General features: G+C 37.8%; 1 protein-coding gene and 1 long non-coding RNA gene across 3 annotated transcripts in view; both read right to left on the bottom strand.

The window, feature by feature from the left end:
- The window catches only part of LOC309659063, a 272,263-nt gene that overhangs the window by 8,266 nt on the left and 239,475 nt on the right, over nt 1-24,522 (bottom strand). The window lies entirely within an intron of this gene.
- LNPEP (leucyl and cystinyl aminopeptidase) overlaps nt 1-24,522 on the bottom strand; it is a 106,526-nt gene that overhangs the window by 8,266 nt on the left and 73,738 nt on the right. For both annotated transcript variants that reach the window (XM_082458038.1, XM_082458037.1), the window contains 9 exons: nt 22,414-22,545; nt 20,016-20,176; nt 19,694-19,782; nt 11,159-11,342; nt 9,880-10,033; nt 4,611-4,795; nt 2,946-3,107; nt 1,025-1,165; nt 274-355 (listed from right to left, as the gene is read on the bottom strand). In XM_082458038.1, the coding sequence (XP_082314164.1) occupies nt 274-355; nt 1,025-1,165; nt 2,946-3,107; nt 4,611-4,795; nt 9,880-10,033; nt 11,159-11,342; nt 19,694-19,782; nt 20,016-20,176; nt 22,414-22,545 (1,290 nt within the window). The remainder of the gene's footprint in view (nt 1-273; nt 356-1,024; nt 1,166-2,945; nt 3,108-4,610; nt 4,796-9,879; nt 10,034-11,158; nt 11,343-19,693; nt 19,783-20,015; nt 20,177-22,413; nt 22,546-24,522) is intronic.

A 24,522-nucleotide genomic window follows, 5' to 3' on the forward strand; every position in this document is an offset into this window, starting at 1 on the left:
AATTCTTCAAAAACAATTTAATCACCACTTAAAAAGAAAGTTGGCATATGTTGATTTTAATTCAAAAAAATCATTTGTATTAGGGAGACAAAGGAATATCGTTGAGAATGGAATCAGAATTTTTCCTCATTGCTGTATGAGTCATTAGCATTGATGAAGGCAGACAGAGAGAAGGGACAGGATTTGGCATGAGAAGCCACCATCTGACTTAAACTGAGCAGCCTGAGGGCAAAGGGATACCCAGCCTCCCCAGAAGCGTTTTATACAACTAACCTCAGATAAATGTGCCTTTGTTGAAAACAGGTGAGTTGATCCAGCAACAATACTTTGTATGGTATAGGACCCCAGATGGAACCTGAAGCAACACAAACATACGGGTGAAAAGCAAAAAAATGAGTCAGCTGCTGGTAAGCAAAGTTCCTGAGTGCACAGGAAACGCTTAATGTAAGCTGTACATGCCCAAGGCAGAGAGGAGTGCTGCTCCTGGGAACGGCAGCTCGCTACGTCAGGAGTCATCCCATACACGCCTCTGCCAGTGGGAGGAGAGAGTGGGCAGGGGGAGTTCCAGAGAAATTCTTAGCCCATTTTCTCCTCAAAAATCACATCATACACACCCAGAAGGTGTCATTATTGATTTAAAAGAAAAAATGAGCTACATGTGCTACTGAGCTGGGTGTGAGTTCCTAACCAATCCCCTGGTAGCGAGGAGGTATTTTCAGCACATGTAACTGAACAGCTATTCTGAAATAGTCCGTGGCCAGGCCAAGCTGAGTGAGCCGGCGTGGAGCAGGGCTGGGCTTGATTAGCACTTCAGTGGGTCTTCCATGGAGCACCGTTACGTGACTCGTGCCATGGAATTACGGAATTATGTTTACGGATTTCCGGGCGTTCAGTTAAACTAGAACCGAAGCATTTTTCCTCTCACAGCAACACGTAACTCTTGTGAACCAGTACAACCCTGGGAAATGTATTCAAATGCAGAGACTGCGAACACTAAAAATTAGGGATTCTTCGAGAAACTTACTTCTGTACAAGCTTACTCCAGTTCTCTTTGACAAAATCCCACGCCAGTAAGTGTCCAGGAAAATGCCGGCCCACTGTTTTAATGATAAACGACAGCTTTTGTGTTCGGATGGTATCTCCATTGAGGCTACTTTTCATTAACCTGAAGAGCAAAGCAGATTTAGCTTCCAAAATTATTCATGATGAAGTGATGACTGAATTTAAATTAATACTGGTCTCCTAATTAAAGCTCTGTGGCAATTCAAGGGATGTAAGTTTGGGGTTAGTCTAAGATTCATTAATAGAGTGAAAACTTGTCATTTTTTTTTAAATGAAGGAAAAACTCACCAATGAGATAAGCAGTTTAATGTACTGTCACATAGTAATAAACAGTTCTTGATGTAATAAGGACATTTAGGAAATAAATTCTAGTAGAATTTATTATAATTCTGAAGACTAGTATTTTTTTCTGTTAAAAAACTATTTGATTTGAATAGGGAGGTATCTTATTACTCTTAAAAAACTGGGCTGTCATATGAAAATGAAGACACATTTCAGAATACACTCAATAAATTTACTGATACTTCATGTGTACTAGATAATGTTCTAAATTACTGAATAACAATGCTTGAAATAGGTCATTACTACCCATCCACATTTTACAGTTTAAGAAGCTGAGGTTACATAATTGCCCCAGTTACACAGCTAATAAATATTAAAGCTGGGCATTTGAACGTAAGCATTTACTACGTGATAATATCTGCTTATAGTTAGAAAACACATACCCCTAAAAGAATGCAGCAGTATTTTTAATAGGGGAAAGAACCCAAATGCTCATCGAGATGTGATGGATTAAATAAACTATGATAGAGCCATGTTATGGAATAATACATAGCTATAAAAAAATGAAGTAGGCTTTATGGTAGATCTCAAAGACTGATCATTCACTAAAGAGAACATCACAAAACACTGGGTATAGTATAAACCTATAAATACTCAGACCAGGACTGACACTGTTAACAGAGGAGAGGATAAGAACAGAAGTAAAGGATCAAACAAGAGATACTTTCACGTTTTACACCATTTTCTTAGGTACTGTTTAAATACTTTATCGTGGAAATTTATTAGTGTATTAATAGTCTAAAACAAAATTATTACTAATTTAAAAACAAAACATTTTCTCTATGTGCTTGGGTCAGAGGCTGGCTACTACTTTAAAGAAAATGACCATTTACAGTGTATCCTTTGGAAAGCGGATCTGGGCAGGTGCTGAAGACATCTCTGGGACACTATTATGATTTATATGAGCAAAATTATACAAGAGAAGCAACGAGACCCAAGTGCCTCCCTCCACCCCTTCCTGGCACTGACTTTCTTTCGAGATACTTCCTATTTCTCTAGGCTACTCAGAGCTCCTCTGCCCTGCCACTGACTGTTCTTCCTGTCGGGAGGCCCTACTCACTGCCCTTCTTTCCCTATGTGAGGCTTCCATTTTCAGGTCTTCATCAGCTGAGTCATTAAAAAGGAAAAGTCTGACAAACTCGCATGAAGGTGTAACCTATAAGCTTTTACATGGTACCTTTTTCTGAAGTGTCTGCATTTTCAAAGTGACAGCTGCGACAGAACAATGCCTTGACCAAAAAGAATGAAGCGCTAACTGTGGAATTAAAGACAACATGCCAAGGGGATGAAGACGTTTTTAGGGAGAAAGCAGGGCTGTGGCTCTTGGCACCTCCAGCCTCTCTGGGCAAAGCACTGTCTCCTGTGGGCGCAGGTCCGATCCCTGAGACGGAGCCCTGCACACGCAGGCTCCTCACCATATAGTGAGCAAGTCAGGTCCTGCCTGGGAGCAAAGGGAGGAAAAGCGGGATTCCCCACCTGAGGAGCGTTGTGCTTTTATGCTTTTGGTTTCTATAGATCATATTCCTTTGGTGGTTTCATACCAGTAAAGTTTCCGTGCATCCTCTGAGCTGGCAAGAGCTTCAAGTATTTTATTCTTCTCTGCTTCAGAGCCTATAGAGACATATTTGCTGAAGAGGAATGACCAGCCTTTCTCAGTTTTCGCTCCAACCTTGAACACAGTCGTCATGACATCAGTGGGTAGGCTGTAAGAGAGGTGGTCAAATATGAGAAGAACAAGAAAAAAAAAACCCTGAATACAAAGGCAAGGAATTGACTAGTGGTAGTGTTCTGGGGTACAGAGCAGGTAATAATAAGAGTCTTTACTGTACAATTAATTGTCAAGAAAATGATTAATTTAGTGGCTGCTACTTTCCTAGTGGTGTGACTAAAAGAATATCAGTTCAATTTAATACAATAATTATTCACTGTGTACCCACAAAGAACCAGGCAAGCAACTGGCTGGACACTGTGGAGGGGAAGAAGAATGAGACACGGTCTCTGCCCTCAGGAACTCACAGGCTATCACCAAGTACAGAACAGTAAATGTATACATCATAGTACAGTGTGGTAAGTCCCACGGTCGAAATACAGCAGCAAATGTAGCAGGAGGGGTGAGAAGAGGGGTAGAAGCACAGTTTTCTGCCTTATTAAGATCTCAGAGCTGAAGAGGGCTTCAACGGGTTACCCAAATACCCCACCCGATGCTTGAATCTTTTCCCATAATGCCCAGTAAGGAACCTGGAGAGAACCAATCATCATCAAAAACATTTCTACTAACTGCTAACTCCACCTGCTGTGTTTTATTCCTAAATAAAAAGAGACTTGTTTGACACCTCACACCCATTAGGACAGCTGCTATCAAAAACCCAGAGAATAAGCGTCGGTGAGGATGTGGAGAAACTGGAACCCTTGTGCACTGTTGGTAGGAATGTAAAATAGTGCAGCCCCTATGGAACACATTATGGGGGTTCTTATAAAATTAAAAATGAAACTACCATATGATCCAGCAATACCACTTCTAGGTATATACAATATATGAAAGAACTGAAGCAGGGTCTCAAAGAGATATTTGTACACCTATGTTCATAGCAGCATTATTCACAAGAGCCAGAAGGTGGAAGCAACCCAAATGTCTATCAATGGATGAATGGATGAACAAAATGTGGTACATACATACAATGGATTATTCAGCCTTAAAAAGAGAGGAAATTCTGACATATGCTATAACATGGGTGAATCTTAAGGACATTATGTTAAGTGAAATAAACCAGTCACAAAAAGACACATACTGTATGATTTCACTTATATGAGGTATTCAGAGCAGTAAAACTCCTAAAACAGAAGGTAGAATGGTGGCTGTCAAGGGCCAGAGTTGGGGGAAAATGGGGAACTGCTGTTTGGGTAAAGAGTTTCAGTTTTGCAAGATGAAAGAATTCTGGAGATCTGTTGCACAACAGTGTGAATATACTTACACTACTGAACCGTACACTTAAAAATTGTTAAGATACTAAACTTTACGTTATATGTACTTTACCACACACACACACACAAAAAACAGTCGTGCTTGAGAATCAGGTACGTAGCGTTCACCTACATCAACACTGTTGTATAACATTTATGACCCAGGACGTAGAGGTCCTGGTTTCAGTATACGATGTAGGGCACAGAAGAGAGAGCGAGGTCATTTGAGTGGACGCACACATCACCTCTGAGTTCCATTGGATGCCACCCAGTCGTTAAACAGCTTCATGGCGGCGGTGCTGCAGTTCTCCAGGCGGTGGGTGCAAGCGAAGTCTAGCAAGGCTGAGCGCAGCTCCCGAACAGATGGGCTGCCCTCATCCGTCCACGTCTGCTGTTGGATTTGGCTTTGAAGCAATTTAAATACCTTGTTCTAGAGAGACAGAATGGATTGTAACAGAGTGATCATAATTAGGACAACCAGAAAAATCAGGACAACTAGGTCTCTTTTTTCCCCAACACTAACCCAAAGAGAAAAAAAAAGGGGGACACAGGCATTACTCACTAAATATCAACTGACATACGAAGTCCACATACAGCTGGGATAGAACCCTTCAATAACTAAGGCCATAAATAAGGTTGCTATAGCCAAGGTGGACTTAATGACATAAGACAGAGAGAATTAATGACTTCTGTGCAGTAGGGAACCTTTCTTCTGTGTATACTCAGCCAGAAGTTATTTTCCTGCCAAAAAGTATCACCTATCACCACTGCTGGAAGGAAGCTGGAACTTCCTGACCTCGTGACTTTAGAATCCATAAATCCATTCAGCAGTGAGAGAAAAATATACTTCTTTACTGATGGGTAGATGCTTAAATGTTTCTGAATCCAGTGTTAAAGGAATATTTAAAATATCATCTAGTTTGATGCTATAACAAATTAATCTAATCAAATTAGCAAGAAAATGAGGCCTGCAGGGAAGAATAGTTGTTTATAGTTATTTTTCTCCTTCCCCAACTTTTTATTTAAAAAATTTTTAAACCTACAGGAAAGCTACAGGAATAGTAAAATTAATACCCATATGTTAGATTCACTGTTTTTTATTTAACACTTACATTTGTGTATAGCAACACATACACACATATTTTTCTGGTTTTAGCTCAACTATATGAAAGTGAGTTATAGATATCACGATATTTCATTTATTAATACTTAAGCATGCAATTCCCCTATGTAACCATAATACCTTATCACACTTAAGAAAATTAACAGTTATTCAATAGAATCATCTACTATTAAGTCCATTGTTATAATTACTTCTGAATGAGATGTCATTCTTAAATATATACTTATGGTATTAAGAAACCAACAGATATCTTATTTCTTTTTCATCTCTTCTCAGAACAAAAGTGTGGAAGCTGTTCATAGTATATGGAACTATTTCCATATTCCAAGCTGTGGTGCAGGGGGTAGGAGTGAGGACACAGGGGATTAAAAAAAATCACCATATAAAATATGCATTTATGAATGTCACTAAAAGGAACAAAAATTCTAATATAAAAATGCTGATAGGTATTTTTTTAGAAAACCTTCATGGCTACAAATAAGGAGACTCAAAACGAAAACAATTTCGAGGCATCCCGGCCCACAGGGTTCTCGGCACAGGAGGGTCTCCTCCCACTGGTACTCTAACACCATCACCGCCACGTCTCATCTCAAGTAGTCAAGTGCCACAGATGACCACATACAACGCCTCTTAACCCCCCCCAAATTAGTTCAGGCTCCTCACAGAGCATAATATTCTTCTAGAGTGCCTCTGTCAATAGTTAAAATGAATCCTAGTTGGAGAGTTTTAAACTGCTGAGGCCATTTTCTCACCAGACCTTCTCTGAATAAGTCTCTTGTGGATCTGACTATGAGAATGGAAAAAAGAATCTGTAGAAGAAGATGGACTCAAAGTTTGTGATAACATGTCAGCTCCCTTTTGTTTGTTTGCTTCAAAAGCAATGAAATAAAGAACAGACACCTTGTGGAACGTGTGAATAACAAAGCTTGCCAGTCACTGGGAAGATGTGAAGTGGAAAAATACTTGCCATGCTGACTGATAGTGCAAGGAACATAAAAGCAATGCAGGAGATCCTGCTGGATACACATGACTGCACTGGCACATGTTGTCTTCCACTGTCCTGACTTTCTCAGTGGCTTCATGATAGCATTATGATGCAGAAAAGAAATTTAAAAGCTACTCATAACTGTCAAAAAGAAACAAAGGAAGAATGAGAGAGAGAGAGAAAAAAGTTCCATACTTACAATACCATTAAAAAAAATTCAGTGGAGAAAAATGGCAATGATCCTTAAGAGTTTACTAAAACAAAGAAGCCAGTGGGGAAAAATAGAACTTTAAAGTACTGGCAGTATGGGAAACCTGACACTTGAAGATGCTAAAGCTAATTCCTGAGCAGTTACTCCATTGGAATTATGGGGTATAACTTTACTACTTATACCCTGTACCAAAGAGTCAAGAGGAAGTCCCCAAACAGTTGATTTTAAATATATTTCAGGGGAATTCCCTGGCGGTCCAGTGGTTAGGACTTGGCGCTTTCACTGCCACGGCCCTGGTTCAATTCCTGGTCGGGGAACTAATGTCCTGCAAGCTGGATCATTTTTATCATTTGAAAAAAATATTTCAAATGATAACATAAAAGAGTAAAAGATTTTATTTAAAAAAAGAATAATTCTGTTTTTAGAAAATTTGGATTATAAAATCTTTTTGTAAGTAATTCAAGTTATATTTTTAATATTAATAAATCACAGCAAGTGCTTCAAATTATCTTTCCTTTTTAGAAATAAAATTAAACCTGTTTTTCCATGGTTCTGCATTAATTTTTTGAAATTTAACCTCATTAAACAACAGAATTCAATCCTCTGATTTCATAAAGTGAAGATGGTAGGGAGAGGGAATAAATTGATGAGTTATACAAGCTATGTACATGCAATAATATGCAACAACAATAACACAAAATGGTTTTAAAAATAAAACACAGGGCAAGATGCTGGCACTTATGTTATATATTACATTTTGATTTACTGCTTTAATTTTACACTGATGTTCCCAGGGAGTTCTTTCTTGGGTCAGCTGAGCTTCTTAAAAGTGAAGTGTCAGCTTTTATTGCAAAAGGTTTATCCCACCAAGCCCTCATATGTAAAAGAGTGACAGAGTTATAAGTGATGAAACAGGAATATGGCTGAGATCAGATTTTAGCATCAGATGTGCACAATTTGAAACAACTCAAATGTGCTTCCCGACCCTACCCACCACACACCACAGCAGACATCACAAAATGTGATATATGGGTAATATATGTTATGTGGGTCTGTGCAGCCTAAATAACACAGTGACCAATAAATGTACACAATGCTCTGGTGACACTGACTTAAGAAATTAATTAGACATCAGTCTTAATTACAAATACTATTTGAAGATTGGATCTAAGGTCTCAGAAGGGTCTGCCATTCTAATCTCATCTATGGTGTGTCAGATTTCACATTCTGAGAATTTTAATGCTACTAGAATGCCCTAAGATTAGAATAAGAATTTTAAAGAGACAGTTTCTCCCTCTTGAATTAAAGCTAACATGACTTTTAACTAACAATCAAGTGCATGAAGACCTCCAGCAGTAAGGGTCTTACAAACACATACTAAGCCTCCTGCCCTTGCCCTCTAACCACTAATCCCATGGACTGGGGTTATGTATATTCTGCTATGTTCTGAATAAACACATACCTGCCCAGTAAACTGGAAACCATCATTTGGGATGAAGATGCAGAGTTAGCTGAAAATATTCAAAAGATCTAAGTCCTTGAACTGAGTTCAGCATCTGTGTTCTCAGCACAGGGACAGCCTCAGTATCAAGTGCTTCCTGACACCAGGCCCTCAATAGACTTAATGGAGAGAGGCAGGCAGAAGAGTGGCTTCTGCCATCATGAACTTTAACAAGGCTTCAAACTATTTTGATGTAAAATATCAGTTTCAAAAAGGGGAAAAAAAGATAGCAAGAAACGGCTTTGATTTTTCCAATAAAAGGGTATCCTCTGAAAGATGACATTGCTAAAACACAAATGAAAATACAGCCATATAACACAAAGAGCAGGGTCTGGAGTGAAAGTAATCTGGGTTTGAATCTCAGCTTTATCATTTACTAGGTAAGTGACTCTGGGGAAGTTATTTAGTTTCTCGTCTATGTAATGGGGGTAGAAATATCTATTTGGCATTGTGTGAGGATTAAATGAGGTAATCTGCATTAAGCACTAAGCAGGGTGTGCAGAATATAATAAGCACTGAAATGTACTTGTTTCTGGTATGTTTCACTCACTTATTCATTCAACATTTATTGAGTGTCACTATGGGCCAGGTCACATTGCAGGTGCTGGTTTTTATTAAGGCTGGTAGTTGAAAGCCTTATGAAATAGAAGAATGATAAAAATCTTAGTAATTAGAAGATGCCTCAGAAATCATCTAACTGAAGCATCTCACTTACGGGTAGGGATGGGGGGGTGGCTCCTTTGGGGTCAGATCAGAAACTTGTAGGAAAGGTGCTTTTCAAACTCCATATGGCCCCCTGTCCTGCACTCCCTCCCCGCACTGAGAATCACGCACGTGATGGGAGAAGTCATCACGGGGGTTGTGTGGCGTAACAGAAAGAGCAGCAGAAAAGAGGATTTAAAAAAAAAAAAAAAGCAATCCAACACCTTCTTTTTAACAGTGAGGACACCAAAATCCTAAAAGACTTAATCTAATTCCTGGCCCATCACCTTCTTCTTTTTCCTGAAAGCTGCCTTTTGCCTGGTCCTTGGAAAACCTTGCTTTAGTTTATAAAGCGAACCTTGTTGTCAGAATGTGATTCAGAGAATTAGATAAGACAAAGAATTCATCACTCCTTCCCAAACTTTTAAAGACACTGTCAACAATTTAATACTGAAAGTGTCTAAAATAACAACTGTTAAGATGAGGCAATTGGTTTTAAAAAAGGTGAACCGGTCTCCAACACCAAGGCTCCTTTAGTGCTTTGCAGAGAAACTTATGTTCACCAGCACCAGCATCCGCAAGACAGTTATCAGTGAGGACTCCTAAAACAGAATATTCTCAGTACAAACATAACTGTCATTTTATAATGACCAGAGGAAATTAATGGGGAGCACTACTTTGCAAAAGGGCCTATTTCAAGCATTTACTATATAAAAATAAACCAAGATTTGAATAGAAACGTTTTCTTTTCATGTGGCCCCATTTTGTCAGAAGTCTATATTTTGATATTCAGACAAGATCATGTCATGCTAACCCTTTATCAACTCCTCAAGGTAAGAAATGACATTTTGATTCAAAGTAAAGATTTCACAACTCAGTGAAGAAAACGGAATTCAACTGGTTGCTTTTTCAGTCTATTAGTGCTGAACGGAACATGCACAACACCAGGAAAGGCAAGCAACAAAGAGAACTTGGCAAAAAGGCAGATTTACCACCAGTCTTGAGGCCAGATCCATGTGCCCCAGTTCTTCAAGGTTATAGATGAGTTCCGTCTGGAACAGGGCTTCCGTGATGGGTGCAGTAGAGGTCTCATTTCTAAGATAATCAATCAAATCAAAAGCTCTCTGAAGAGGCACCTTGCCTAGGCTAAAGGGTAAAAGAACAAAAAAGTAAATATGCCAAGACAGGCAGATGAACTGTATGTATGCTGAGAGACAAATGGCTAGATGGGGGGGTGGGGGGATCCTGAAGACCTAAATTTTAAGCTTTGGGTGGTATTCTGTAAAGTTAGACTAAATATTATTATCTTTGATTAGTTCGTGTGTGTGACTCAAGGTTAAAGACACATCGCAGGAGAAATAATAGCTCAGTTTTTGTTATATAAGTCACCTGTAAATTGCTACTGATTCAGGAAAAGTATTATAATATTTTAGGTGAGAAAAGATGAAGAGTGCTAATTTTATTTATGTATTAATTTTATTTATCAGGTGAGAGCAGGTGGCAGAAAGAGGATTTGAATCAGGAAGAACTTTTTTGTTTGTTATTTGTATGGGAATTTGTCAAACTTGTTAAGGCAAGGTCTGCTGTGAATTTATGGTGAGCACATTTAAAAAGTTAACCACTTTATAGAAATCACAACAATGATGGCTGAGATGATGTAAGGTCACTTCATAAAATATGAACCAGAATAGGACGGTCAAGAGCAGTCAGAAGGAACACATTTGAATATTCCTTGTGTGTCTGACCCATTAACAACCTAAACCAGTAATCTTGCTCTTCAGAGGATATTCATACACGGGGTCATGGCCATTCTTGGCTTCGGGACTGTGTGGCTTGCGGGATGGCTGGGGAGGTAAGTGGTGCTCCAGCTCTCAGAGATGTCCCTCAAACTAGTGAGGGAGCACCAAGCTTTATGCTGAAACCACCTGCTGCTCGACAAGAATCCTCTCATGAAATAAAGCAAATGCGGAACTTCTACAACAATTTATTCAGCAAACATGTGTCCTGCTTGTTGGTATCTACAGTCTTGAAATATTATTTAAGTCTTATTACACAACTGTTCAATATGTTTGTAGCTGATGTTTCTAGATAGACTATAAAGCCCCTGAAGGCAAGGAATATGTCTTATATCTTCCCAATCCTCCAAAATGAATTATACCTAACAGGCAATACATGCTAGTTCTCTTGAATTGCTTTTCTATAATGTCCTTTTCCTCGAGAATACTTATTTAAAAACAAAACAAAATAAGACCCAAGACAAGCATACTCTACCCTGCAAGTGCAAAGATGTTGTTGATGAGGTTGGCTCGATCTTTGTCACTCAGGACATAAGGATTTATTTTCAACTGTTTGATCAGTGCTTCCCAGTTGTTGTCTGCATAATGTACAATATAATAGCCAGTCATGTCTGTATTGACCTTGATCCACTTCACTTCTTCTGTGAGATTGATGACAACTAATACAGACCAAAAAATGAGAGAGAGAGAAGGTAATAGGGAAAGAAAAATATTAAACAGATACTTTGTTTTGTTTCAAAGTTAATACGGTATTATTATGTAATATTCCACTAAGAAACTAAATGTCTGCCTCCCAGGGCAGTTATTTTCATGTTAACAAAGATCACCACTCATTCACTTAACAATTATTTATTTAATGGTAAACAAGGTAGACATGTGCCTTCTCTTATAGATCTTACAATCTAATGTAACGAGGTGAGTAGAATATCATATAAATGTTGTCTATGGAAAAAGAAAACATGGCATTCTGTAGAAGCACAGAGTAGAAATGCTTCATCCCCTAGGGAAGGTTAGGAGAAATTTCTTGGAAGAAATGACATCAAAGTTGAGACTTCAGGATACATAGGTGTTGTTAGCCAAGTAAGAGGGACTCTGAGTGTTCAAGGCCCAGAGAGAAAGTGTACACGGAGTCCATACACTGAACCGGCTCCCAAGTTCACTGTGGCTAGAGGAGAGAGGCCGGGAGACGGGCAGTGTGTGCAGGGTGAGGCACAGGGGAGGACAGTGAGAGAACTATAGAAAATGTGTTCCATCTCAGCCTTTGTCTTTGTTTATGTTAGCAAAGGAAGCACAAACAAAGCCATTTAAAAAGTCACATAATTCAAAGACAGCAAAATAAACATTAGGGAAGGACTAAGGTCTCATTAAGCACAAATAAGAAATTACTGATTAAAATAATAGAAAATTGATAATGCATTTTTTTGGCCCCTACCATTAAATATAAATGCTGAGAGAATTGTTAGAAATTTATATGGAATGATTTCAATTAACGTACAATTAACAAGAAGCTAAAAATATGTGAGTATAAAAAATATTACTACAAAAGCTGGACTACAAAATATATATAGGAATTTTAAAAACCTTTAAAATTACCAATCAAGAAATGTCCTTCAAAGTTGGCAGAGAGGACATGAATTTAAAACAATAGTTAAGGGTATGCTTCTAAGTATCTTAAGGTTTAATATTTATTAGACTATAAACCCCATGAGCTTTAGTTTGTGCACTGCTAATCCCTCAGCACTAGAACAATATTCCTAGCAAGTACTCAAAAAATACTCAGTGAATTAACGAATGAACAAAACGATTACGTCATGGTAAGTTGTTTCAAACAAATCTAAATAAAGTTTGTAGATGTTTATGATGTAAGTTTTCTTCCCCATTTTAAAGTAGAGAATACAATTTTTTAAATTATAAGAGAAAGAGTAGAGATAAGAAAAGTGATCTAAACTCAGATGATAAAAGCATTACGGGGCATATTTCCTGCCAAGGTTTTTCCTACAAACATTTTAACTGAATTAATATTTAATACACTGGATCTATATACATTTATTTTATACTGCCTTTTCACCTATCAGATTTCACCTCCTGCCATTTTCCCACTGTCTTCATATGCAGTATTCAAGTATCTTCAGAATATTTTATTTCGAGACCTACCACAGCTTAACCAATCTCCTATTTGGAAATATTTAGGCTGTTTTAAAATATTCACTATCATAATAATTATATATAAAGGTTTTTACACATAAAATGCTTTGGAAACACATTTAAACCCTTTAGTACCTGAAGTCGTAGGGTTGATCAACTTCAAAAGCATGAATTATTTAAATTTATCAGATTTTCTTAATGCCTTAGTTACTCTAATTCTACTGAAACTGTAAAAGATTTTTAAGATGGAAAGACTTACTGATCATTTCTTACCATGACATATCAGACAATCAGTCTTTTTCATTAAAAAGAACTCCATACTAATTTGTTTTATTGCTGCTATAGCAACAGATGGGAAAGATTAATTACATTAATAGGGTTTATTCCTTTTCTAGAGCAGAATGCCGTTCTAAGGATTATTTGTGATGGCAACAGTAGCTGCTCCAAGTTGGAGATATTTTTAACAAACCTATGACTAACGAAATTAACTTTATCATTAGCTAACGCAAAAATATCAACACTCTCCGGGTCACCAAACACAATTTCCTACAGAGCTTTTATGAAGAAAGGACCTTGGGAAGAAGAACTAAAGAGCTTCAAATCTCCCTTTCCCAACAAAGGAGGCAAGGAATGATAAGTATGGCAATTTTCCCATTGGATAGATACAGGAAAATATTGAAATACAGAGCATCTTCGCTGATAAGCAACTTGCCATGTTGTAAACCTAGCCAAGTCCAGATGGTAGAGAGGAGGAACACAGCTGGGAGTGTGCATGAATTACTGTCATTTCGATGACAGAATATAAAGCAGTGCAGCGACAGCATAGAGAGGAAATTTATCATTTAAAGAATCAACATATTAGTCTCTTTCAGGTCTTCTGAGTGATCCAGAATGGAGGACCTTAAAACCACAGGTATCAAAAAATAATAGCTTTGCACACAAGGGAGGTAACTACATCCTGCAGCTCAAATGTGGATGAGGCTATCCTCATATGTTTTTAATTTATTATAATCATTAACAGATTAACAGTTCAATTTTCACAGTCCACTGAGTAGTAAAACAAGAGGGAGCAACTCCAATGTTAAATGGCAGAAGCCCAGATTAAGTAATCTAATAGTGATTTTAAAAAAACATTTGTCAATGAGTTATGAAAATCAACTACTGTTTTATAAAGAAACATTAAAGCACAGAAACAAAAAATATGTTTTCACTATAAAGCTGCAAAATTTCCCGTGTAGCTTGCTCCAGCGGGCTAGCATGATGCAAGCAGTTGAGCTGCATGCATCCCCTTCGGTTCAAAAGCATTCCTTTCTCCAGTACTCCTTTCTTCCCCTTTATTTTATTAGGGGGAAAAGGCAAGAGCAGAGAATGGCACATGATAAATATCCAATCCTAACTACATGCCCTTCCTCCTTCCTCTTTTTTTCAACTGCCTTTCATTTCAATGCCATGTCCTTTAGTTTCAGAGAAATATTTCTGGCACAGTGATATCCTTTTAGAAACATGAATGTTCCAAGTTAGAGTTAATATAAAAATTTCCTATAGTGAAAGAGATTAGGTTTGAATAAAATGTGGAAGAGAGAGAGAGGAAAGAGGAGGGGGGAAAGGAAGGAAGAGAAGGGAGAGGGAGACATTTTAGTGTAATTTCCTCAATAGGTAGTTTAGAAAAATGGTCCCATTCAGCACTTCTTATGCAAAAAAACTATTAACCATTCAAAATCCATGTACATGGGGAAAAGTGACAAAAGTACTGACCACATATAACTTCTATATTTGATTGAACTAATGGACTAACCCAGCAACCCTGACATTAGAACGCACGAAACTATACTATATAGATTTAACAAACCACCAAGATAACACATTGTACTAAAGTCATATGGCGTAAAATAAGCCTCTGTAGTCACTGTCTGTGCTATATTTCTTTTGAGAAAAGAAAAAATTAAAATTCAATTAAACCAAAATTGGTTCTCACAGGAGCATCAGGAACCAAGAAGACCCAACTGTCCTCAAACACTTTTTGTGAGGACAGACATTTTCAGTGTGGACTTTCAAAACCTGAACTGCCAGGAATTAAAACTGCAGCAGCAAGGTAAATAACACAGTTGAGAAGAGGAATTAGCAGACACTGCTTTCAGCACATATTGGCTCAGTTCCACCTCTAGATTAAACCAATCATATTATAGTGCATTTCATATATTCCCCTTTACTAAGAATATTTTCAAATGAAGAGAAACAGAAAGTATCATTTCATCAAGGTTGGAATGCTCTTTTCCTAGAACTTTTTACAGTGAGATTTGAAATTGAGTCATGTTGTTATAGACTAAATTTATTTATTCAATAAATTTTTGTGTGCCTATAGGGTGCTAAGGTTGCAAAAGTGATTTCTGTAACCAAGATCTCCACCCTCAATGGGGGATACATCTAATGTGGGATAAATATAAACAAAACAGTACTTATAGTATATAAAAAGTAGAGAATATCATTAAAACACATAAGTAGGGCATCTAACCTGTCTTGGGGTGAGGGAGGGCTCCTTAGAGCAAGCAATGGATGAGTTGAGATCTGAAGAGTGCATAGGAGTAAAACCAAGGAATCAGGAGGCAGGAGTGTTATTCCAGAAGAGAAAACACCATATGTAAAGGCCCAGAGACAAGAGGCAGTGCGGCATGTTTGAGTTGCTGAAACAATTTTTGTGCAGTGGAAGCAGAGAGTGCCAGGTAAGGACTTAGAAGGAAACGGCAATAGCAGGAAAATATGAGCAAGACTTTGGGGTGTGAATCTCAGAAAGAGTTTAAGAAACTGGCATATGAACTGAGCTAAAAAGTAGAGGGCTAATAAAAGCAGATTTCTTATTGTCCAATTATTTCTAATACCACCAAAAATTTATATACTATTGGGAGGTTTGCAAGATTTCCTTATTGGTCCCTTTTAAAAATAGGGAGATGGGTAAAGCAATCTACAGATAGAATGCAATCCCTATCAAATTACCAATGACATTTTTTACAGAACTAGAACAAAAAATCTTAAAATTTGTATGGAGACACAAAAGACCCCAAATAGCCAAAGCTACCCTGAGGGAAAAAAATGGAGCTGGAGGAATCAGACTCCCTGACTTCAGACTATACTACAAAGCTACGTAATCAAGACAATATGGTACTGGCATAAAAACAGAAATATAGATCAATGGAACAGGATAGAAAGCTCAGAGGTAAACCCACGCACATATGGTCAACTAATCTATGACAAAGGAGGCAAGGATATACAATGGAGAAAAGACAGTCTCTTCAATAAGTGGTGCTGGGAAAACTGGACAGCTATATGTAAAAAAATGAAATTAGAACACTCCCTAACACCATACACAAAAATAAACTCAAAATGGATTAAAGACCTAAATGTAAGACCGGACACTATAAAATTCTTAGAGGAAAACACAGGAAGAACACTCTTTGACATAAATCACAGCAAGATTTTTTTGACCCACCTCTTAGAGTAATGGAAATAAAAACAAAAATAAACAAATGGGACCCAAGGAAACTTAAAAACTTTTGCAAAGCAAAGGAAACTATAAATAAGATGAAAAGACAAGTGGGAGAAAATATTTGCAAACGAATCAACAGACAAAGGATTAATCTCCAAAATATATAAACAGCTCATGCAGCTCAATATTAAAAAAACAAACAACCCAATCAAAAAATGGGCAGAAAGGGGCTTCCCTGGTGGCGCAGTGGTTAAGAATCCACCTGCCAATGCAGGGGACACGGGTTCAAGCCCTGGTCCGGGAAGATCCCACATTCTGTGGAGCAACTAGGCCCGTGCGCCACAACTACTGAGCTTGCGCTCTAGAGCCCGTGAGCCACATCTACTGAGCCCAAGTGCCACAACTACTGAAGTCCACAAGCCTAGAGCCCATGCTCTGCAACAAGAGAAGCCACCGCAATGAGAAGCCTGCGCACCGCAACGAAGAGTAGCCCCCGCTCACCACATCTAGAGGAAGCCCATGAGCAGCAACAAAGACCCAACAGAGCCAAAAATAAATAAAAATAAATTAAAAAAAAAATGGGCAGAAGATCTAAACAGACATTTCTCCAAAGAAGACAGACAGATGGCCAAGAAGCACATGAAAAGCTGCTCAACATCACTAATTATTAGAGAAATGCAAATCAAAAGTACAGTGAGGTATCACCTCACACTGGTTAGAATGGGCATCATCAGAAAATCTACAAACAACAAATGCTGGAGACGGTGTGGAGAAAAGGGAACTCTCTTGCACCGTTGGCGGGAATGTAAACTGATATAGCCACTATGGAGAACAGTATGGAGGTTCCTTAAAAAACTAAAAATAGAACTACCATACGACCCAGCAATCCCACTACTGGGCATATACCTTGAGAAAACTATAATTCAAAAAGAGTCATGTACCACAATGTTCACTGCAGCTCTATTTACAATAGCCAGGACATGGAAGCAACCTAAGTGTCCATAGACAGATGAATGGATAAAGAAGATATGGCATATATATATACAATGGAATATTACTCAGCCATAAAAAGGAACGAAACTGGGTCATCTGTAGAGACGTGGATGGACCTAGAGACTGTCATACAGAGTGAAGTAAGTCAGAAAGAGAAAAACAAATATCGTATATTAACGCATATAGGTGGAACCTAGAAAAACGGTACAGATGAACTGGTTTGCAGGGCAGAAATAGAGACACAGATGCAGAGAACAAATGTATGGATACCAAGGGGGGAAAGCCGTGGGGAGGTGGAGTGGTGGGATGAATTGGGAGATTGGGATTGACATGTATACACTAATATGTATAAAATAGATAACTAATAAGAACCTGCTGTATAAAAATAAAATAAAATAAAATAAATAGGGAGATGGGATTATTTGTTCTCTCTTAGGTCAGAGACTATCCTTCCAGGGCCCACTTAAAGTATGAAGTTTTGTTTTTATCAAGAAGGCAGCACTTCCTTGTACCTCCAGCTATGCTGTATTAATCAAAGATATGATGACATCATCAATTGTACTTAGTGTTTTAAATAATGAAATTGTTGTTGTAACACTCCAGTTAGACTGAAATGCAACTGGTATGCTCATATATTTCAACTGGCCTTTTAAGTTGTTACCACACAACAGAAGGGCAACTTGGAAATATGTATTAAACCACAAAAGGTAACACAGTCTTCATTTTTGAGATGCATTCCTATGAAATAGTGCATATAATGAGAAAGCATTTAAGAACTCAAATTTTATTGAGGCATTTTTTTTATAGATACAAATGGTAAATCAAGTGTCCAACAGTAAGAAAGATTAAGTCAATTAGTGCATACGTTAAGTTAAAAAAAAAGGTAAGATATAAAAATCACATGTACACAATATCAACCAAGTAAAAAAATATTTTAAAAAAATGACTAGAGGGCTTCCCTGGTGGCGCAGTGGTTGAGAATCTGCCTGCCAATGCAGGGGACACGGGTTCGAGCCCTGGTCTGGGAAGATCCCACATGCCATGGAGCAACTGGGCCCGTGAGCCACAATTACTGAGCCTGCGCGTCTGGAGCCTGTGCTCCGCAACAAGAGAGGCCGCGATGGTGAGAGGCCCGCGCACCACAATGAAGAGTGGTCCCCACTTGCCGCAACTAGAGAAAGCCCTCGCACAGAAACGAAGACTCAACACAGTCATAAATAAATAAATAAATAAATAAATAAATAAAAGAACGTGAATTTCTTTAAAAAAAAAAATGACTAGAAAGAAATAATCATGAGAGTAGTTACAATAGGGTAGTAAGATTTGTTCTCCATCTTCTGGTTTTATGTAATGTGGATATGTTATGCTTAAAAATTATTTTTTTCAATAGTAACATTAATAATGATAACTAACACTTACATAGCACATAACATGTGCCAGGCATTATTCTAGGTGCTTCATATAAATGAGCTCAATTAATCCTCACATAACACTATAACGCAAGTATAATTACTCTCTCCATTCTATAGCTCAGGGAAAGAGGCTCAGAGAGGTCACATAACTCACCTAAAATCATATGGCTGAACCAGGCAATGTGGCTCCAAAGTCAGACTCTTACTAAGCTACACTCCCCTCTCAAAGATATAGGATTGAACAACAGATCCAAATTCAAACAAATTTTCCCTTTCCATGAATCTAAAGTATCACTAATGGTTCCTGCAGAACCCAAGAGCCTCATGTTTTCAGGATGTAAATTAAGAGGATACGTGGTGTAGCATTCAGTGGTATTTAACAGATGGTTAGAAACTACACTTCAATTTCTTTTTATAGACTCCTTGTGGGTCAGCATATACAATCTTTACATTTTATTATCCTCCCACAATCATAATTTCTTGCCCTATTTTCTCATTATCAAAAAATGTATACTATGTCTACAGGACATTTTGTAATAATTATTTACTACAAATCTGTCTCATGAATCAACCTTTGTCATGCATAAGAATCATCTAGGGTGCTTATTAAAATGCAGTCGCCTCAGCCCACCCCTAGAGGGTAGACAGCAGAGTATACTTTAAGAAACTGATCTACTACTTCTAACAAAATACTTATCTAGGATACAAAAACACAGCATTTGCTATTTTCTACCACAACTGCTAGCATATTCAGTGCAATTTTTTATACCTTATTTCACATGACTAAGAAAGACCAGTTTTATGCATGATACATAGACTCAATCTCACCTTAGTCACATTTTGTATAGGTGTCTCATAGAACCAGCTCAGAGAGCTGTGTACATTGGAAAGTGTAATCCCCTTTCTGCTGCTTGGTCAGATTTTTAGAAAATATGCTGCTTCTAATTTCATTTCAGAAAAGTGTTAAATATAGCCAAACCTGATTTCTTGTCCAGTAATGATACTGATCGATACTTTGAATAATTTCCTTCATCAGTGACATAGGATAGTGGAATATGCCACAGAGAGCTGTAAAAAGAAAATACTGGAAGATTATCACTCTCTCCAATATTTCAGTCAGTTACACATCATTTTTTGGGTGTTTTTTTTTTTTTTTTGGCAGGAAGGTGACATTTTTCAAGCTATTCCCAGAAAGGGATAATCTTGTTAGGTTTCTTAAGAACTTATGATTACAAAACATTTAAAAATAGTTTAACCTGAGGGTGCAAAAGAGATAGCGGGGAGAGAGCATGGGCACTCACCTTGCATCTGAAGGCTGAATTTCAGGCTTCGTATTTAAAGAAAATCTTTCTTGTTGCACCAGAAGTTCCTTTCCTTTTCTTTGAACAGTCACTAAAGGAAATCCTTTCTGCAGGGTCCAGGTTTTCATCATTTTCCTTACATCTAGTGTTTTGTTTGAGACCTATAGAAAAAAATAAATAAATTATTTTTGCTTTAACAGTCTAAAAATTTTATAGTACCTTTCCCTCTTTCTCTACCACATTCTATGGAGACTACATTTAATGGTAATACAAAAAAGAAGCACAAATGCTGAGTTGAATTTACATTTTTACTCTAGGTAATTGAGCAACTGCTAAAAGGAAAGTAACCTGGAATACAGCTAAGTGATAACTAAAGAGAGTGAGAGAGGAACTACGTTGAAAAAGCAGCACATATGCTATCAACCAACTGAGTGTTCACTAAAACCCCTAAGAAGATATAAGCACTCCTTCAGGTCACAATACTAACATTTAGAAGGTATGGATAATGATATACAGTCTAGAATCAGAAGCACTGCTACTCACTCCTGTGAATCAGCTAGGTCCAGATTTCTCGGTCCAGATTTCTCTTTATTCCCCAGACCCTCTGCTTTCACAAATGTTAAAGTTCATCTTTTAAAGAGCTCATCCTGTGGGAGTGCCTGGGAGCAGGAGCCGCAGCAGCAGAGGAGTGAAATATAAACAGGTCGCCTGCCTGGACTTTAGGTCTCTCTAGAGAACAGCAGTGAATGTTTTTCATGGTCACATACCCCTTTTTCCTATAAAATACATGCATTTATCTACAAAATCTAGAATCCACTGTCAGAGGTTCACAGACCCTCCAAAGCTCACTGTCCCTAAGACATCTGGTGTCAATGATTAAGAAGCAACTTTTGAACTATCTCTTTGAAGCAGGTGAGCTAAATTTACGATTCAAATTATTTTTCTAGATGACCTATGGATCTGCAAGCAACTCAAATCATCAAGTAGTTAAAATGTTTTGTAATATCACGCCACTATGGCAGGACTTACACCTCAGTCGACATACGCCTATTTATTTAGAGCCGAAAAGGATGGAGAAAATCTTCCCAAATGCTTTGTGATATTAACCTTATGTTTCTCATGGCTCTGACCTATTTATTTCTGGACAAGAGGTTGGGAAGAAAACAAGCTTGCCCCAAAGCAAGGCATGTTTGGGTCTCTGAAACAGAACTGAAATGAAGAGTCCGGTGCATAATATGATGTGGCTGCTGAAAAGCCTGAGGATAATGTTAAGGGGCTAGGTCTGGATAGGAAAACACTGTGATGCAAAAGTTGAAGTCAGTGAGGAAGGCAGAAATATATTCTAAACGTCAGGAGATAATACAATGAGTATAAAGCAAATAATGTGGCTTTCATTTGAAATGCTACTACCTGGTAAGAGGAAAAACAATGATTTAGAAGCAACTCTTAGGTAATAAGGACTGATCCCTCTTCTCAAAAAGAACTCAAGAGAGTAGGGAAGATATATCTTCTGGGAAAAGGGTTAACAATTAGAAGATACCAAATTTCAGATAAGGCAAGGGAGCAGAGACAGCACATGGAAAAGATCCAGAGCAGGGGTTCTTAACCCAGGATCCATAAAACTTTGAATCTGTGTGTGATATTTTGCATATCTGTAGTTTTTTGGGGGCATATGTCCAGAACTGTCATCAAATTTTCAAATATGTCTGTGATCTTCCAAAACATTAAAAACCATTGATCTAGATCAGGGTAACAAATTCAAACGCTTATAAGGGCTATGCCGTCAGCATATGTGCACCATGCAGGCTGGGTTCACACACTGTTAGGAAGCATAACTTGTAACTGATTACACTGCTTGCTAGAATTCTAGGCACAACAAAATCCAAGCAGCAAAATGATCCAAGGGCAGTATGGAGCCATGGCAGCCAGACTGTGATACATCATCTAATTTAGAGGAACACGGCCACAAAAGATAGGAGGATTCATAGGGCAGAGAATAGAGCAAAAAACCATGAATGTAAGGTAGAAAGACTGCAAAAACATAAGGAAAGGAAAAGAGATTTTTGAAAAAAAAATCAAATAATGAAAACATAATAATATACACTAATTCAGAAAAGAGAACTTTCTTACAAAGTAGGCATGGAGATTAAGATATAGACTAAAGATGCTTACACAAGGCCTCATGCAATTTTTTCAACAATTAAGACCAGGACTTCCATTTCATGACTTTTAATTCTGTGCTCTTATTTATAAATATTTATATACTAAGCTCCATTCCCCTCTCTCTTAAATAACTATCCTTGGTACCACAGCTTATTTACATACTTGATAAAAACATAAATAGAAGAACTCCTCTCTTCTTAGTTTAAGAGCTAAATAAAATATCCAGGTCACTTACCTCATTAAAACTATCCCACAGATCATCACTGTGAATGGATGCATAGCTATGATTATGCAGGTAAAGAACAATAGCATGTTGAAATACATCTTCACTAAGGTAAGTTTTCAGCATCAACAACAGAGAAGCTCCCTATTCAAAAAAAAAAGCAAAAAAGGGAAGAAAATAATAGAATACAATAGATTTATAGAGATAAGAATCTAAGATTCAAAATATAATCACTGTAAGCAAATACTTTCATAACCCAGTGATAATACACTGTTATTTAGTCTCATATAACCAGTTGTGTACTATGTTGAAATTGTCTTAAAAATTATTTTAAGAGGTTTGAAAAAGAATTAATGGAGTAAATTCCTATTTGCACTAATTCTTCTATGAGCCATTTTGTGTGGTCTCTCAGTTACTCACTATTTCAGTGTTAGTGTTAAAAAGTTAAGTGTTTTGGGTTTCCCTGGTGGCGCAATGGTTAAGAACCCACCTGCCAATGCAGGGGACACGGGTTCGAGCCCTGGTCCAGGAAGATCCCACATGCTGTGGAGCAACTAAGCCTGGGCACCACAACTACTGAGCCTGCGCTCTAAAGCCTGTGAGCCACGACTACTGAGCCTGCGTGGCACACCTACCGAAGCCCGTGTGCCTAGAGCCCGTGCTCCGCAATGAGAAGCCACCACAATGAGAAGCCCGTGCACTGAAATGAAGAGTAGCCCCCGCTCACCGCAACTAGAGAAAGCCTACGCGCAGCAATGAAGACCCAATGAAGCCAAAGATAAATAAAATAAATAAATTAATTAAAAAAAAAAGTTAAGTGTTTTTATATACATATATGTTTTTAAATTGGGGTATAGTTGCTTTGCAATGTTGTGTTAGTTTCTGCTGTACAATGAAGTGAATCAGCTGTATGTATACATATATCCCCTCCCTCTTGGACCTCCCTCCCACGCCCCCACCCCACCCATCTAGGTCACCACAGAGCACCGAGATGAATGGATAAAGAAGATGTGGTACATATATAAAATGGAATATTACTCAGCCTTAAAAAGGAATGAAATTGGGTCATTTGTAGAGACATGAATGGACCTAGAGCCTGCCATACAGAGTGAAGTAAGTCAGAAAGAGAAAAACAAATATTGTATATTAACGCATATATGTGGACTCTGGAAAAATGGTACAGATGAACCTATCTGTAGGACAAGTATAAATATATTTTTAATTTAAAACATGCCAAATTTTCTGTGGCATTCCCCACCCCTATATCCAATGCTTAAAGCACACTGCTGGAGACAATAAAGTAGCTGAACTCTCAAAGGTCTCTTTGCTAGGGAGTACATTAATTTCAAATTTTAGTATGTCATGCTGCTGAAGTTGTTTTCAAGACCTCTCTTCTTCCTGCAGACTCACTTCAAATATGTTTGGAATATATGAATGTACATATAGGGTAGAAAGCATACACTAAAAATTCAGAGTCAGACATGCAACTGTTAAGGCCACACTATACTCACTGATGCACGTCATATTCTCCAGTCTTAAAATAACCGCCTCCTCTGTGAAGCCTTCCTTGATTTGAGACACAAATCGTATTTCTCCATATTCAAAAGCAATTTATACCACACTTCCAGCATCTGCTATAGATATATTTTTATTTCCTCTTCTAGACTGTAAGTTAATTTAGGGAAAAACTGAAAAGCTCAATTCCTATGACTAAAATAATGCCTGGTACATAGGAGGCACTCAAATACTTTTTGAATGAATTTCACTTCTGATAAAAATGTAGCAATGTTAAGTCATCAAGATTACCAGATACACATAACTGAACTTAATACCTACTACTTAATACCTATTACTCTCTTATTTCTGTATCACACTTCAGTGCTACTATAAATTTAGATGATCATTCTTTTTTTTTTTGGTTTTTTTTTTTTAATCTTTATTGGAGTATAACTGCTTTACAATGTTGTGTTAGTTTCTGCTATATAACAAAGTGAATCAGCTATACGTATACATATATCCCCATATCCCCTCCCTCTTGTGTCTCCCTCCCACCCTCCCTATCCCACCCCTCTAGGTGGTCACACAGCACCAAGCTGATCTCCCTGTGCTAAGCAGCTGCTT

The sequence above is a fragment of the Balaenoptera physalus genome (assembly GCF_965194825.1).
Source record: "Balaenoptera physalus genome assembly, chromosome: 3".
NCBI lineage: Eukaryota > Metazoa > Chordata > Mammalia > Artiodactyla > Balaenopteridae > Balaenoptera > Balaenoptera physalus.